Source organism: Neolamprologus brichardi, chromosome 7 (genome assembly GCF_056152115.1).
Source record: "Neolamprologus brichardi isolate AB-2024 chromosome 7, ASM5615211v1, whole genome shotgun sequence".
Lineage (NCBI taxonomy): Eukaryota > Metazoa > Chordata > Actinopteri > Cichliformes > Cichlidae > Neolamprologus > Neolamprologus brichardi.
This window is the reverse complement of record NC_142110.1, coordinates 36,830,604-36,847,738: the sequence shown is the minus strand read 5'-3', so window position 1 is coordinate 36,847,738 and position 17,135 is coordinate 36,830,604. Positions and strand designations below refer to the sequence as shown.

General features: G+C 43.0%; 1 protein-coding gene across 1 annotated transcript in view; it reads right to left on the bottom strand.

Annotated features, from left to right (window-relative positions):
- Positions 1–361: 361 nt before the first annotated feature.
- Positions 362–17,135, bottom strand: part of LOC148102132 (NACHT, LRR and PYD domains-containing protein 3-like) — a 39,468-nt gene continuing 22,694 nt past the window's right edge. Inside the window, exons 10-11 of the mRNA XM_087843543.1 lie at positions 1,856–1,902; positions 362–1,707 (exon numbers count right to left, since the gene is read on the bottom strand). Of these exons, the coding sequence (XP_087699669.1) occupies positions 1,175–1,707; positions 1,856–1,902 (580 nt within the window). The 3' untranslated portion in view covers positions 362–1,174. The remainder of the gene's footprint in view (positions 1,708–1,855; positions 1,903–17,135) is intronic.

Below are 17,135 nucleotides of genomic sequence, written 5' to 3'. Positions count from 1 at the left end.
AACATAGATCAGCTCTGTTACATGTTGTTAGATAAGTGCAGCTGCCTGTCATGTCCTGATGTTTCTCTGGCTCAGCAGCTTCTCCATCAGAGGTTCACATGGAGCTGATCCAGTATCTCCAGTAACTGTGTTCTGTGCCTCACTGGTTCATCCTTCTGTCTGTGTGACGTCAGTCAGATGTTGAAGTTAAACTCTGTAATCTTCACTGTGTCACAGAGTTCAGTGAGTCCCGTTATTCACAGTATCAATCAGATCATCAGAGAACAGCTGATCAGCAATCAGTGGTGCCAACAGCACCTCCTGTGGTGAGAGGATGCAATAATGCAATGTAGCATTTTTACACTGAACACTTCCAGTCATGAAACTGTCTGTTGGATCTGTTTGACGTTGCTTTCTTGTGTTGCTTTCTTGGTTAGAGTTCCTCACAAATGTCCAGATTATTCTTCTAATGAGGCGTCGACCATGTTTTCAGTTCTTTGGAAGAAAACATCGCCCTTTGCCATCCTTACTTTTCTTTGACTTCTTCAAATGCAGCTGAACTCCAGCTGGTATTTTATTGGACTTTGCAGCTGTTTCTGGTCATCAGTTCATTCCTGCAAACCTCTGAACCTGAACAACAATGATGCTGCATTGCTGGCTGATCCCAAAAGGTTGATTCTGTTCATCTGGACGTTTTCAGAAACGTTTGCTCACTGATCAGGTGACTTCTTCAGTCTCAGCTGACTGCAGCTTTACAACCTTACAAACAGCACATTTGCACAATGACTGAAAGCAGCAGCAGCAGCACCTGATATATATGATACTAATATAATACATATACATATATAATCCATACTAATGATGAAGGAACTGAGCTCACAGTCCATTGTTCATTCAGTGAACTACTCAGTTTATTTTGGGCCTCAGAAATGCTCACTCTGTTTGTACATCACTGTCAGCAATAGACTCATTCTGCTGTGTGGACAGGAACACATGTGACATCACTTCCTGTTTGTTTGTGACTGAAGAGGAAGAAGTTTACAAGGAATCATTTAGAAGAGTTTCAAACATCAACTGATTGAATCCATGAATCTGAAAACGTGTTTGTGAGTGAAAGAGACAGACATGTACAGACTGAACTATCTGTTCAACAGTCAGAGTGTTTCTGTAACAGGAGACACTCTTTACACCCCACTCAGCACAGGGACACTGAGTCATGATACCAGAAAAACCTAAACCCAGGATAAAGAGTTTGAGTGAATGTGGTGTTGAAGGTGTGGAGGTGGATCAGAGTGTCAGAGGAGACTCTGTAGAAGGACAGAGTGCCAGCAGGACAGTCCACATACACTGCTGCTCTGTTAGAGACAGAGGAGGAGGAGGAGGAGGAGATGGATGTTTCTCTCTTATTGTGAAGGACAGAATGAGAACCATCATCAGAGCAGTACAGTCTCCAGGACTGATCATTTTCTCCAAACACACAGTCACTGCCTCCTTTCCTTCTGATGCTTCTGTAACTCACTGATATAGAAACTCTTCCTCTCCACTCGACCTCCCAGTAACAGCGACCAGTCAGACCATTTCTACACAGCAGCTGAGGATGAACATTAAATCTGTCTGGATGATCAGGATATGACTGAACCTCCTCCACATGTGTCACCTTCCTGTTGTTGTCAGACAGTTGGAGCCATTTGTTCACTGTGTTTGTGTCGATTGTGAATTGACAGGAATCTGATGGAGAGAACAAACACAATCCAGCTGCAGTTATTGATCCATCATCTGTTCATTGATTGACACTTTGATGATGACTCCTGACATGATGAAGATGGTTGAATGTGTGCTGCTTTGTTTTCATGAATCCCATTAAAAACACACTTACACTTCCTCAGACCTGGTCTCAACCATCGGACTCCAGCAGGCTCCACCCTGAAAGGAGGAGGGGGGTCAGAGCAGCACAGTCAGCATGCACACATGGACATTACATGGCTCTCATACACACACTGTTACACACTGAGCTCAAAGCTCGGCTCCACTGTTTTATTCAAAGAAATCTACATTTATTTATCAGCACATTTAAAAACAGGTTGAGCCAAAGTGCTGCAAAGAGTAGAGATAAAATAGGAAACATACACAGTAAATACTATAAAGACTCGTCAGAATTGAAAGCTACAGAGTACAAATGTGTTTCCAACCGGGATTTAAAGAAACCAGTCTTACTTGTTATCATCTATCGTCCACCTGGGCCTTACACAGAGTTTCTGTCTGATTTCTCAGACTTTATATCTAATTTAGTTCTGAGCTCAGATAAAATAATTATTGTGGGTGATTTTAACATCCATGTTGATGCTAAAAATGACAGCCTCAACATGGCATTTAATCTGTTGTTAGACTCAATTGGTTTCTCTCAAAATGTAAAAGAACCCACCCACCACTTTAATCACACTCTAGATCTTGTTTTAACATATGGCATAGAAACTGAACATTTAACAGTGTTTCCTGAAAACCCTCTCCTGTCTGATCATTTCTTGATAACATTTACATTTACAATAATTGATTACGCAGCAGTGGAGAGTGGACTTTATCAAAGTAGATGTCTTTCTGAAAGCGCTGTAACTAAGTTTAAGAATATAATCCAGCCACTGTTATCATCGTCAATGCCCTGTACCAACACAGAGCAGAGCAGCTATCTGAACGCTACCCCAACAGAGGTCGATTATCTTGTTAATAATTTCACCTCCTCACTACGTACGACTCTGGATACTGTAGCTCCAGTGAAAACTAAGGTCTCTAATCAGAAGTACCTGACCCCGTGGTATAATTCTCAAACACGTACCCTAAAGCAGATGACTCGTAATCTGGAGAGGAAATGGCGTGTCACAAATTTAGAGGATCATCATTTAGCCTGGAGAAATAGTTTGTTGCTTTATAAGAAAGCCCTCCGCAAAGCCAGAACAGCTTACTACTCATCACTGATTGAAGAAAATAAGAACAACCCCAGGTTTCTCTTCAGCACTGTAGCCAGGCTGACAAAAAGTCAGAGCTCTTTTGAGCCAACCATCCCTTTAACGTTAACTAGTGATGACTTCATGAACTTCTTCATAAATAAAATTTTTATCATTAGAGAAAAAATTACCAATAATCATCCCACAGATGTAATATTATATACAGCTACTCTTAGTTCCATTGATGTTAAGTTAGACTCTTTTTCTCCAATCGATCTTTCTGAGTTAACTTCAATAATTACTTCCTCCAAACCATCAACGTGTCTTTTAGACCCCATTCCTACAAAACTGCTCAAAGAGGTCCTGCCATTGATTAATTCTTCGATCTTATATATGATCAACCTATCTCTAATAATCGGCTATGTACCACAGGCCTTCAAGGTGGCTGCAGTTAAACCTTTACTCAAAAAGCCATCTCTAGACCCAGCAGTCTTAGCTAATTATAGGCCAATCTCCAACCTTCCTTTCATATCAAAAATCCTTGAAAGAGTAGTTGTCAAACAGCTAACAGATCATCTGCAGAGGAATGGTTTATTTGAAGAGTTTCAGTCAGGTTTCAGAGTTCATCACAGCACAGAAACAGCTTTAGTGAAGGTTACAAATGATCTTCTTATGGCCTCTGACAGTGGACTCATCTCTGTGCTTGTCCTTCTTGACCTTAGTGCAGCATTCGATACTGTTGACCATAATATCCTGTTAGAGCGATTAGAACATGCTGTAGGTATTACAGGTATTGCACTGCAGTGGTTTGTATCATATCTATCTAATAGACTCCAATTTGTGCATGTAAATGGAGAGTCCTCTTCACACACTGAGGTTAATTATGGAGTTCCACAGGGTTCAGTGCTAGGACCAATTCTGTTTACATTATACATGCTTCCCCTAGGCAGCATCATTAGAAGACATAGCATACATTTTCACTGCTATGCAGATGACACCCAGCTCTATCTGTCCATGAAGCCAGATAACACACACCAATTAGTTAAACTACAGGAATGTCTTAAAGACATAAAGACTTGGATGGCCACTAACTTTCTGCTTCTTAACTCAGATAAAACTGAGGTCATTGTTCTCGGTGCTGAAAAGCTTAGAAATATGGTATCTAACCAGATTCTTACTCTGGATGGCATTACCTTGGCCTCCAGTAACACTGTGAGGAACCTTGGAGTCATTTTTGACCAGGATATGTCCTTCAACGCACATATTAAACAAATATGTAAGACTGCGTTCTTCCATTTGCGCAACATCTCTAAAATTAGAAATATCCTGTCTCAGAGAGACGCTGAAAAACTAGTTCATGCATTTATTACTTCCAGGCTGGACTACTGCAATTCATTATTATCAGGATGTCCAAAAAACTCACTGAAAAGCCTTCAGCTAATCCAAAATGCTGCAGCAAGAGTACTGACAGGGACTAGAAAGAGAGAGCATATTTCTCCTGTTTTGGCTTCCCTTCACTGGCTTCCTGTTAAATCCAGAATTGAATTCAAAATCCTGCTCCTCACATACAAGGTCTTAAATAATCAGGCCCCATCCTATCTTAATGACCTTGTAGTACCATATCGCCCTATTAGAGCACTTCGCTCTCGCTCTGCAGGCCTACTTGTTGTTCCTAGAGTATTTAAAAGTAGAATGGGAGGGAGAGCCTTCAGTTTTCAGGCCCCTCTTCTGTGGAACCAGCTTCCAGTTTGGATTCAGGAGACAGACACTATCTCTACTTTCAAGATTAGGCTTCAAACTTTCCTTTTTGCTAAAGCATATAGTTAGGGCTGGACCAGGTGACCCTGAATCCTCCCTTAGTTATGCTGCAATAGATGTAGGCTGCCGGGGAATTCCCATGATGCATTTAGTTTTTCCTTTCCAGTCACCCTTCTCGCTCACTATGTATTAACAGACCTCTCTGTATTGAATCATATCTGTTATTAACCTCTGTCTCTCTTCCACAGCATGTCTTTTATCCTGTCTTCCTTCTCTCACCCCAACCGGTCGCAGCAGATGGCCGCCCCTCCCTGAGCCTGGTTCTGCCGGAGGTTTCTTCCTGTTAAAAGGGAGTTTTTCCTTCCCACTGTCGCCAAAGTGCTTGCTCATAGGGGGTCATATGATTGTTGGGCTTTTCTCTGTATCTATGAAGCGCCTTGAGGCGACATTTGTGATTTGGCGCTATATAAATAAAATTGAATTGAATTGAATTAAAAATGTCGAGTGTTGGTGACGACCTAATGTGAAGGGCGACTGTTCCAGAGTTTGGCTGCAGCGATCGATAAAGCTCACCTCTGTTTTTACGTCTCGTTCTGGTCAGAAGCTACTTATCTGCAGACCTGAGGGCTCGACTTGGATTATTTTGTTAAAGAGAGATAAGATGGAGCCAATCCATTCAGAGATTTAAAGACAAACAACCAGATCTGGAAGTGGATTCTACCACGTACTGGTAACCAGTGGAAAAAGCTGGTGATCCAATCCAATCCAATTTTATTTATAAAGCACTTTAAAATACCCAGCACAGGAACAAAGTGCTGCACAGAAAATAAGTTAAAGCAATAGAATAACAGAAAACAGCAAAATAAATAAATAAAACACATAAAACATAAAATTAAAACAGCCCTATATTAAAACAAAAACAAGATAAAACAGCATCGAATCACCTAAAAACAACTAAAATAAAAAATAAAAATAAAAAAACAACATCTCACATAGTGTGAAAGGCCAGGGTAAAAAGGTGGGTTTTCAAGAGTGACTTAAAAACAGATAAAGAACTGGCCTGTCTGATCTCTAAAGGAAGCTCGTTCCACAGTTTTGGAGCTGCTACAGCAAAAGCACGATCTCCTCTAAGTTTACGCCCAGTCCTGGGTATCTTCAGGAGCAGCTGATCAGCTGACCTGAGAGCGGGTGGGTGTATAAGGCTGTAGCAGCTCAGAGAGATAAGATGGGGCTAGGCCATGGAGAGCTTTAAAAGCAAATAAAAGAATTTTAAAATGAATCCTAAAAGAAATAGGCAGCCAGTGAAGTGAAGCTAAAACAAGGGAAATGTGCTCAAACTTTCGAGTGCCAGTTAAAAGACGAGCTGCGGCATTTTGCACCCTCTGTAGATGACTAATATATGACGTGCTGACCCCAATATAAAGTGCATTACAGTAATCCAGCCGAGTGCTAACAAAGGCGTGGATCACTGTCTCAAAGTGCTGCCGTGAAAGAATTGGCTTTATTTTTGCCAGCTGCCTGAGGTGAAAGAAGCTAGATTTTACCACTGCTTTTATCTGATTATCAAACTTCAGATCACAGTCCACTTTGACCCCCAGGTTTGTGACAGTTGGCTTAACATACTGTGGGATTATAATATTATTTTATGCCATGTTAGACCCCTAATTAAAGATTGTGAATTATTATGTAGTTTTAGTTTGCATTATTCTCCTAAATTAGAAGAAGGTGATAACTATTACATTTGTTAAACTGATTTGCATTACATTAGACTGTTGATTTATTGTGAATGAATGATATTGTTTTATGATGCATTATACTGCTGAGTTATAAGAAATACTGTTCACAGAAAGTCATCGCCTTATTTGTCTGGTTAGAAGAGAACAGAGCATACTGCCCCATCTCAGCAGGAGCAGATAAACAGGGAGCCAAGGTCGTAGCTTAGGCGCTGTGTGAGAAAGAATGTGAATGTTTAGGCTTTTATGATGAGGTGGGGGCCACTAGAGGCTATAAGAGTTTGATTAAGGCTCCACCATTTTGAGATCTGATGCTGTCTGCTGTATGGTGTCCATCTCCCACGCGTGTGTTCATTAAATCATCGTTTGACTTGACCCGGCCGGACCAGTGTGGTTATTTTGGGTTTTCCTCCTGTATCCATCCTCAATATTTGAATCCGTAACAGTTTTGGGGGCTCGTCCTGTGGTATTGGGATGGAAGTTTTGGAGGCTTGGACGGTCCAAGGTGGTCAGACGGGCAGACATTATCCGGCAATCGAACTGAGTGGACAGGCGTCTTTATAAAAGAGGTAGGCACAGGCCTGTTGATTTTATCCGAAGTGTGCTGAATTGGACGATAAAATTAAATGTCTATTCAGTAAAAGTTGCCGGTGAGTGTCTGTTTTGATTTTGATGAAAAATCTCATGAGTGTTGAAACTGGAAGTAAGGTTATAAGTAATAATACTGGGTTAGAGTCCCAAGATAAAGGAAAATAATACTGGGTTAGAGTCCCAAGATAAAGGAAAATAATACTGGGTTAGAGTCCCAAGATAAAGGAAAATAATACTGGGTCAGAGTCCCAGGTAGTTTGATAGGGAATTGGTCATTTTGTGAGTTAGAGTCTCCATTGGTCTAAAGATTGCATCTGTGTTGGTCATTTTGCGAGTTAGAGTCTCCAATGTCCATAACGTTGCATCTGCCTCAGTCATACTCTTGTTTTTGGGTGTTGTCTGTTGTTTAAAAGTATTATAAATTTTGTGAGAACGGTGGTTAGAGTCCACTAGGAAGCGCAGTGCTCAGAGGTAACGCTTGCCAAGGCCAGGGACGCCTAGGCCTTGTCCTCTTTGAGGGATAGTCAGTTGGTCACTGTGGAACTTGGGGCATTCCAGAATAACTAGTGGTTGCACCACTTACCGTTTGGAACGGTATCTGCGCTTTTTTGGGCAGCAAAGGTTGGACCTTGGGTGTTGGACACTTTTAAATTGAGTTAGGGATTTTAGAGATGAGGCCAGATACAGTTAGAGTCTGATACTGGTTAATTGATTACAAAAAAGTTGGACTTTCTTCGGTTGGACCCGTTAACTTAAATTTGTCAAAATTGTGTAGGCGCTAAAACTTTCAGGCCTGAGAGTGATTGTAAATATAAGACGTCTTTGTAATATAATAGAGAGTTGAGTGTGAAACGAGGCGTTGTGTGACAACAGCGCGCTGCAGCGCTGCGAGCTATTTTTAGATAGTGTGTGAACATGCAAATGAGGTGGCTGCTTTGAAGCCCACAGAGGACTTCCTGTTTAGTGTGTTATTGAGTTTTATAAGTATGATTTGCAAACAATAATACATGCCTGTAATTAAAACGCTGATTTTGCTGATTACAATATTACAAATAAAGTTTTAAATGACTACGGTGAATGTTTAATGTTTGGCTGGGTTTTGATATGGGAGAGACGGCTTTGCAGCTGCTGGGGGTAAGTGACCGGAAATTTGCATGCCCATAAAAGGCAACTGCCTGACTGTGTGAACTATGCACCAAGAGAGAGAGTAAAATCTAGGCAGATGAACCAAATGGATGTTTTAAGAAAAATAGTAAATGGATGTTTTAGTCTCTTAATACAGGTTTTGTTTGTAGACAACTGTGAAGACGCAGGCTCTGGGCGGAGCCAGGAGTTGAACAGATCTAACATGACAATTAAATTGATTTCATTCCCTAACACAGGATAACAAGACTGGAGCAACGACACTGGATAGGAGAAAGTCTGATACTTTCTAAGATATGAGGTCACTAACCTTTTCTTTTAATTTTCTAGCTTCATTGAATTGACACATGTTAGAATTAGAAATGGCTGATTTGTTTTTGATGTCTTTTATTAGAATGAGTGGTTTTAATCATTTTTATACATATCTTGCAAATGTGCTTATAATGAGTTGGCACTCGGTTTTTTGAAGGTTATAAGCTTCGTTCGGCGATAGTCCGGACTGATAAAGTGTAGGAAATGCCAGTGCAGCGGGCTAAATGCAAACACGCTTACACACACATACACTAAATTAGGATAAGTCCTTGGGACATTCTGAATGTTCTAAACCAATTCTGAACCACCAAAAGATCAGTAAACAGCAACATTAGATTGTTAGAGCTGGGAAGAGAGGTGTTTTGGTTTTCTGTCTCTTACAGAGAAAGGAACAGACACCAGACGAGGTCACAGATATACGAGGATCCTTCGCAGCAGAGACAGACACGGTGACTGTGGAAACATCAACTGGGTTCAAGTGTCATGGCATTTTGGGCTCCAGTTAGTCACCTCAAAAGGATGGATCCCATAAACACAGCAATAACCATGAAGGGGTTGACGGAAATCCAGGAACACCAGACCAACGACGTTCGAGAGGCTCTTGGTCGAAAGGGGGACACGTTTCTGTTCCTTTTTCTGGGGAACACAGCGGTGACCCCAGAATACACAGATCATTGTTTGAAATCAGGGCAGAATAATCCCCTGATCTGTGCAACGACTGAAGGGTTGTCTAACCCCTGAGGTTGAAGGAAACAAGAGCAGAGGATCACCCGACTGGAAGACACTGGTGCCTACAGCCATGAAATAAAGGTTAAAAGCTCCTCGGACAGAGGTTCTAGTCTGAGTACGTTTGAAGGGTATAAGGTAGCACCGAAATAAAGCTGTGGGAGAACTGGGGAGTGATGGGAGCATCATCTGTACCTACTATTGTTGTTGTAATAATAGTTTTTCTTGCATCTGAACTGCGCAAACACAGAGGTCATCTCACATATAGTTTACCCAACAGGGGGACAAAGGGCCTCAGGAGTAAGGAGAAATGAACCCGGCAACACTGGATTGCAGGGTGTAAGTGAGCTCTTTAAGTCTAAAGAGCTCATCAGGGGGAATTGTGGGATTATAATATTATTTTATGCCATGTTAGACCCCTAATTAAAGATTGTGAATTATTATGTAGTTTTAGTTTGCATTATTCTCCTGAATTAGAAGAAGGTGATAACTATTACATTTGTTAAACTGATTTGCATTACATTAGACTGTTGATTTATTGTGAATGAATGATATTGTTTTATGATGCATTATACTGCTGAGTTATAAGAAATACTGTTCACAGAAAGTCATCGCCTTATTTGTCTGGTTAGAAGAGAACAGAGCATACTGCCCCATCTCAGCAGGAGCAGATAAACAGGGAGCAAAGGTCGTAGCTTAGGCGCTGTGTGAGAAAGAATGTGAATGTTTAGGCTTTTATGATTAGGTGGGGGCCACTAGAGGCTATAAGAGTTTGATTAAGGCTCCACCATTTTGAGATCTGATGCTGTCTGCTGTATGGTGTCCATCTCCCACGCGTGTGTTCATTAAATCATCGTTTGACTTGACCCGGCCGGACCAGTGTGGTTATTTTGGGTTTTCCTCTTGTATCCATCCTCAATATTTGAATCCGTAACAATACTGTGCCAGGGAATGTACATACACATTGGGGGTCTCAGTGGGGCTACCAAAAACCATCACCTCTGTCTTTTTATCATTGAATCTTAAAAAGTTAACAGACATCCAAGCCTTAATGTCATCGAGACACTGAAGTAATGGCTGTGTAAGGTATCTGCCTTTTTTCTTTAGAGGGACATAGATCTGACAGTCATCAGCATACAAGTGGAAAGCAATGCCGTGCTTTCTCAGTACAGAACCAAGAGGAAGCAGATATAAAGAGAAGAGGAGGGGGCCTAGAACTGAGCCCTGTGGGACACCACACAAGAGGGGAGCGGAGGACGACACATAGTCACCAAGGCTGACACAAAAAGTTCGCCCCGCCAAGTAGGACCTGAGCCACTCCAGTGCTGTGCCCCTAATGCCCACCCAGTGCTCCAAACGAGAGAATAAAATGGCATAATCCACGGTATCAAACGCAGCTGTCAAATCTAAAAGCACAAGAACAACACAGTCCCCAGCATCAGTCGCTAAAAATATGTCATTAAAAACTTTTAAAAGGGCCGATTCAGTGCTATGAAAGGGTTTAAAACCAGATTGGAAAACCTCTAAAACATTTTGCTTTTCCAGGAAGGCCATTATTTGGCTGTAAACTACCTTTTCCAGAATTTTGGAAAGAAAAGGTAGTTTGGAGATAGGCCTGTAATTTGCAAGAACCGTAGGATCAAGAGCAGGTTTTTTAATCAGGGGTTTGACTACTGCATGTTTAAAATCTTTAGGGACAACACCTGACATCAGACTATGGTTTACCAGCTCAAGAACCAAAGGACCAACTGTGGGTAACACCTCTTTTAAAAGTTGAGGAGGGACAGCATCATTTGGAGACCCTGCAGGCTTAAGATGACCAACAGTCTCCTTTAAAAAGGACAGTCACAGGCTCAAACCTGTCAAAGACAGCAGAGCAGGAAACAGAGACTGAGAGGTCATAAGCACAAGGAGAGATTTGAGCCCTTGTGGAGGAGACCTTCTCAATAAAAAAGTGTAAAAACTTTTCACAGGCATCTGATGAGGGCTCGATACAGTCAGTATAAGGTGCATTAAGAACAGAGTCAATAGTTTTAAATAAAACACGCGGGTTGTGACAGTTTGACAAAATAATGTCAGATAAGTGTTTTCTTCTGGCATCTTTTACAGTTCTTTGATATTGACGCCAACAGTCCTTCAGCATCTGGAACGACACTTCTAGTTTGTCCTTTTTCCACTTGCGCTCAGCTCGACGACAGTCGTGTCTGACAGCTCGGGTCATGTCGTTCAGCCAGGGCTCAGATTTAGTTTTAGGCAGTCTGGTTTTTAATGGAGCCACAGTGTCCAAAGCAGTCCGACAGGTAGAATAAAACCATGAGCTCAGTTCCTCAGTCTGGCTGCATAAAAAATCCGGGATCTTACAGATCTGGTCAAAGACTGTTGAAAAGTGTTCAGCAGTGGAGGAGTTAAAAACACGACGGTGCGGAGCAGCAGCGCGAGGTTTAACTGAGGCACAGGCAAGAGGAACTTCAAACATCACAGGACTGTGGTCAGAAAACACAGCATCACAAATATCTATGTTAAAAACAGAAAAACCATGAGATAAAACAAGATCAAGTGTGTGTCCACGTTCATGTGTGGGACCTGTCACACATTGCACCAGATTAAACGAATCAATAAGGTTTAAAAAGCCCTTCGCCATGGGCATATCAGGACAACACACATTAAAATAGCAGCAATCGCCAGGTAGAAGATCTGAGAAGATGCTGCACTCACCGGCGCTCAGCCACGTCTCGCACACACAGAGAAAATCCAGTCCTCGGGATGTGAAAAAATCCTTCAGGATAAACGTTTTGTTCGCTAGGGACCTAGCATTTACCAGGCCAATCCTGGCGGTAAGCAGCGGATCCCCGTCGCTAGCCGTCCTAGAAGCCCGACACAGAGGCCGCAGGTTCCGCAGATTCACACCACGCCGACGGGGGCGAGGAGAGCAGGGTTTTCGGGACTGGAACATCCCATCCAGGCCAATGACAGGTACCAGCCAGGCACAGACAGGTTCCAACAATTGCCGAGAGAAACAGAAGTTTGGCACCGCTCCTTGTTTTCTTGATAAGGGCTTAAGAGAATACCTTAACGAAGCTGTCAGCTTCACCAGGAAGCCAGCCCTTCGACCCCGGCGACGGCACTTTTGCCGGAGTGGTGGATCTGGAACACGGCACAGGTGAGCCGGGATCTCCGATATTAGCGGGGGCAAAGTTTTATGTCCAGCTTGGTTCCACTTTGCCCAGCCTTTGGCAGAAGGTCGGAGATCCAGTAGGGTTAGGCGATCATACACCAAGAGAGAGTTGCCATTTATTACAATAGTCAATAAAATCAATACAAACAAACATAACACTGGCAGTGATAGACGGCAAGCCACACGCACCGGCGCCATCTTGAAGTTGAAGAATGAGTTAGCGCGCTTGGGTCGTCTAGCACAGACCCACCGCTGGAACCAGACAATTCATGAGGGAGAGAACTGTGACAGCGCCGTTCCTTCACTTGACCTCAGTCACTCTCGTCTGCTCCCTCGTAACACTGCTCTTTATTGAGGTTACATGAATATGCATAAGTTCATTAACATATGACGTCTTACACAGGTATGAACAAAGAGTACCAGTCTGTGCATAGTGTAGGTATGTGTGTGTATGTGTGTGTGTGTGTGTGTGTGTTCCAGATGTGACCCTGTGACCCCAAAGCTGGTGCTAAGAGTCCAGTGGTCCCCCTAACAAAGGGCTCTTATACTTAACCAGACACAGAGTAGGTGTCCTCCTACACCAGGGGTCTCAAACTTGCGGCCCGTGGGCCAATTGTGGCCCGCAGGACGATAGTTTTTGGCCCCCACCTTAATATGAAAATTTAATGTTAGTTTGATAATGTCTGACACTTTACAGTGTTGTGTGCGGAGCTGAATTAACCCACCAATCAGGGTGGGATATGGATCTCAGGGGACACCAGCCGGGCTTGATGCAAGCAGGGAAACATTTCTCAATGAGTAAAAGTTACAGCAGCGTTGCCCTGGAGTGTTTCTTTCTTTTCTGTGCCTGGCTGGCTTCCTCCTTTCTATTGGGCAAACACGGACATTCGCCCCAGCGCGCTGCGTTCACAACACTTCAAAAAAAGTTGGTTTTTTTAAGTTGCTGTCCAGCGGGACATTATACGTATATAGATTTATACACACGTCAGTGGGAGTTTTAGTTATTTTTTCACAGAGAGAGATCTCATATTAACTCTCAAAGTGATGCGTAGGCGGCGGGATAAAAGAAAAGTAATGAACTCAATGCAGCCCAATTTAGTCTGCAGTCACATAGCGACACCTGTTCATCGGCAATAACAGTTCCCGGTAACCCGGACTAATTATAGGGTCGCACCGTAATTTGTGCGTCGATGTTTTTTATTTGCATCACTCCGTTTGCATTGCAGCATACATGAACATTACATATATTTCAATATAATGTAGAAGCAGTCAAAACAACTAACATCAGAAACAGGTGATGTTATTTGTTATATGTCACGGTGTCATTTCTGCTTCTTTCTCCTGTAACAACAGCCCGGCGCCGTGAGCAGTCGCCTTTTTTGCGCTCGCCATCCCTGTACTTTCTACCTTCTGCAAACGCCACGGTGTTCGTGTCATCATGAAAGACATGAACATCGAGCGTAAAAACAAAAGAGACTGCTACCGGCTTTTTATCTGCCAATCGCCGTGCTACGGTTGCAAGAAAAAGAAGCAGAAATGACGTTCTCTACGCGTTGAGACGTTCCCCGTCCGTCGGCTAAACGCTTGATTGAAACTTCAATGCGACAGTGACACCAAGTAGAATTATAAATGTTACAATGGCCCAAACATGTCTTTTTCAAAGCCTGCGGTGAAGAGAAAGGTTGGTGATGAGCACCGACAATTTCAGGAAAAGTGGGAAATGCAATATTTCTTTGTTGAGCACAGGGGCACCCTGACCTGTCTTATTTGCACAGAGAAAGTTGCGGTGCACAAGGAATACAATTTGAAACGTCATTACACAACTAGACATGCTGAGGTGGATGCAAAACACCAGGGAGATGAGAGAGCGAACCGGGTTGCCAGTCTTAAAACAGATCTACTGAGGCAGCAAGATTTCTCCAAGAAAGCAACCAAAGAGAATAATGCAGCAGTCGAAGCCACGTGGTTAGTGAGATGATTGCTAAAGCAGGGAAGCCATTCACAGAAGGTGAATTTGTCTAAAAGTGCATATTGCAGGCTGCAAATATAGTCTGTCCGGGAAAGAAAGGTCAGTTTAGCAACATCAGCCTTTCTGCCAACACCGCAGCAGATCACATTTCTGACCTGTCAAGTGACATTTATGACCAACTGTGTGAGAAAGCCAAATGTTTCAGTGTATACTCAGTCGCTCTTGATGAGACCACAGACATCACCGACACTGCCCAGCTCCCAATGTATGTCCGTGGTGTTGATGACAGTTTTGAAGTGATGGAGGAGCTGCTCACAGGGGCGATTGTGGCTCAAGAGTTGGGAGTTCGCCTTGTAATCGGAAGGTTGCCGGTTCGAGCCCCGGCTTGGACAGTCTCGGTCGTTGTGTCCTTGGGCAAGACACTTCACCCGTTGCCTACTTGTGGTGGTCAGAGGGCCCGGTGGCGCCAGTGTCCGGCAGCCTCGCCTCTGTCAGTGCGCCCCAGGGTGGCTGTGGCTACAATGTAGCTGCCATCACCAGTGTGTGAATGTGTGTGTGAATGGGTGGATGACTGGATATGTAAAGCGCTTTGGGGTCCTTAGGGACTAGTAAAGCGCTATATAAATACAGGCCATTTACCAGGCCACAGTAATTCAAATGCATGGCCAGACCAATTCAATTCAATTCAATTTTATTTATATAGCGCCAAATCACAACAAATGTCGCCTCAAGGCGCTTCATAGATACAGAGAAAAACCCAACAATCATATGACCCCCTATGAGCAAGCACTTTGGCAACAGTGGGAAGGAAAAACTCCCTTTTAACAGGAAGAAACCTCCGGCAGAACCAGGCTCAGGGAGGGGCGGCCATCTGCTGCGACCGGTTGGGGTGAGAGAAGGAAGACAGGATAAAAGACATGCTGTGGAAGAGAGACAGAGGTTAATAACAGATATGATTCAATACAGAGAGGTCTGTTAATACATAGTGAGCGAGAAGGGTGACTGGAAAGGAAAAACTCAATGCATCATGGGAATCCCCCGGCAGCCTACATCTATTGCAGCATAACTAAGGGAGGATTCAGGGTCACCTGGTCCAGCCCTAACTATATGCTTTAGCAAAAAGGAAAGTTTTAAGCCTAATCTTAAAAGTAGAGATAGTGTCTGTCTCCCGAATCCAAACTGGAAGCTGGTTCCACAGAAGAGGGGCCTGAAAACTGAAGGCTCTCCCTCCCATTCTACTTTTAAATACTCTAGGAACAACAAGTAGGCCTGCAGAGCGGGAGCGAAGTGCTCTAATAGGGTGATATGGTACTACAAGGTCATTAAGATAAGATGGGGCCTGATTATTTAAGACCTTGTATGTGAGGAGCAGGATTTTGAATTCAATTCTGGATTTAACAGGAAGCCAATGAAGGGAAGCCAAAACAGGAGAAATATGCTCTCTCTTTCTAGTCCCTGTCAGTACTCTTGCTGCAGCATTTTGGATTAGCTGAAGGGTTTTCAGTGAGTTTTTTGGACATCCTGATAATAATGAATTGCAGTAGTCCAGCCTGGAAGTAATAAATGCATGAACTAGTTTTTCAGCGTCACTCTGAGACAGGATATTTCTAATTTTAGAGATGTTGCGCAAATGGAAGAACGCAGTCTTACATATTTGTTTAATATGTGCGTTGAAGGACATGTCCTGGTCAAAAATGACTCCAAGGTTCCTCACAGTGTTACTGGAGGCCAAGGTAATGCCATCCAGAGTAAGAATCTGGTTAGATACCATATTTCTAAGCTTTTCTGCGCCGAGTACAATGACCTCAGTTTTATCTGAGTTAAGAAGCAGAAAGTTAGTGGCCATCCAGGTCTTTATGTCTTTAAGACATTCCTGCAGTTTAACTAATTGGTGTGTGTTATCTGGCTTCATGGACAGATAGAGCTGGGTGTCATCTGCATAGCAGTGAAAATGTATGCTATGTCTTCTAATGATGCTGCCTAGGGGAAGCATGTATAATGTAAACAGAATTGGTCCTAGCACTGAACCCTGTGGAACTCCATAATTAACCTCAGTGTGTGAAGAGGACTCTCCATTTTCATGCACAAATTGGAGACTATTAGATAGATATGATACAAACCACTGCAGTGCAATACCTGTAATACCTACAGCATGTTGTAATCAGTCTAATAGGAAATTATGGTCAACAGTATCGAATGCTGCACTAAGGTCAAGAAGGACAAGCACAGAGATGAGTCCACTGTCAGAGGCCATAAGAAGATCATTTGTAACCTTCACTAAAGCTGTTTCTGTGCTGTGATGAACTCTGAAACCTGACTGAAACTCTTCAAATAAACCATTCCTCTGCAGATGATCTGTTAGCTGTTTGACAACTACTCTTTCAAGGATTTTTGATATGAAAGGAAGGTTGGAGATTGGCCTATAATTAGCTAAGACTGCTGGGTCTAGAGATGGCCACCGCTCAGCAGATATTTACAAGCTGTGTGATGCCAGTGAGAATGTTGGTTTGCCACAGAAGACGTTTGTTGGAATAACAACAGATGGAGCGCCATCAATGACAGGGAGGAAAAATGGACTGGTGGCACTTGTTCAAAAAAAACTGGAAGAGGAAGGCGTGGAGGAGGCCATTGCTCTGCACTGCATTATCCATCAGCAGGTCCTTTGCAGTAAATGCCTGAAGTTTGACAATGTGATGTCTATTGTTGTGAAATGCATCAACCAAATCAGATCCAGGGGCTTAAAGCACCGAAGGTTTTGTGCTTTTTTAGAGGAAATGGAGTCAGAAGATGGGGATGTGCTCGACTTCACT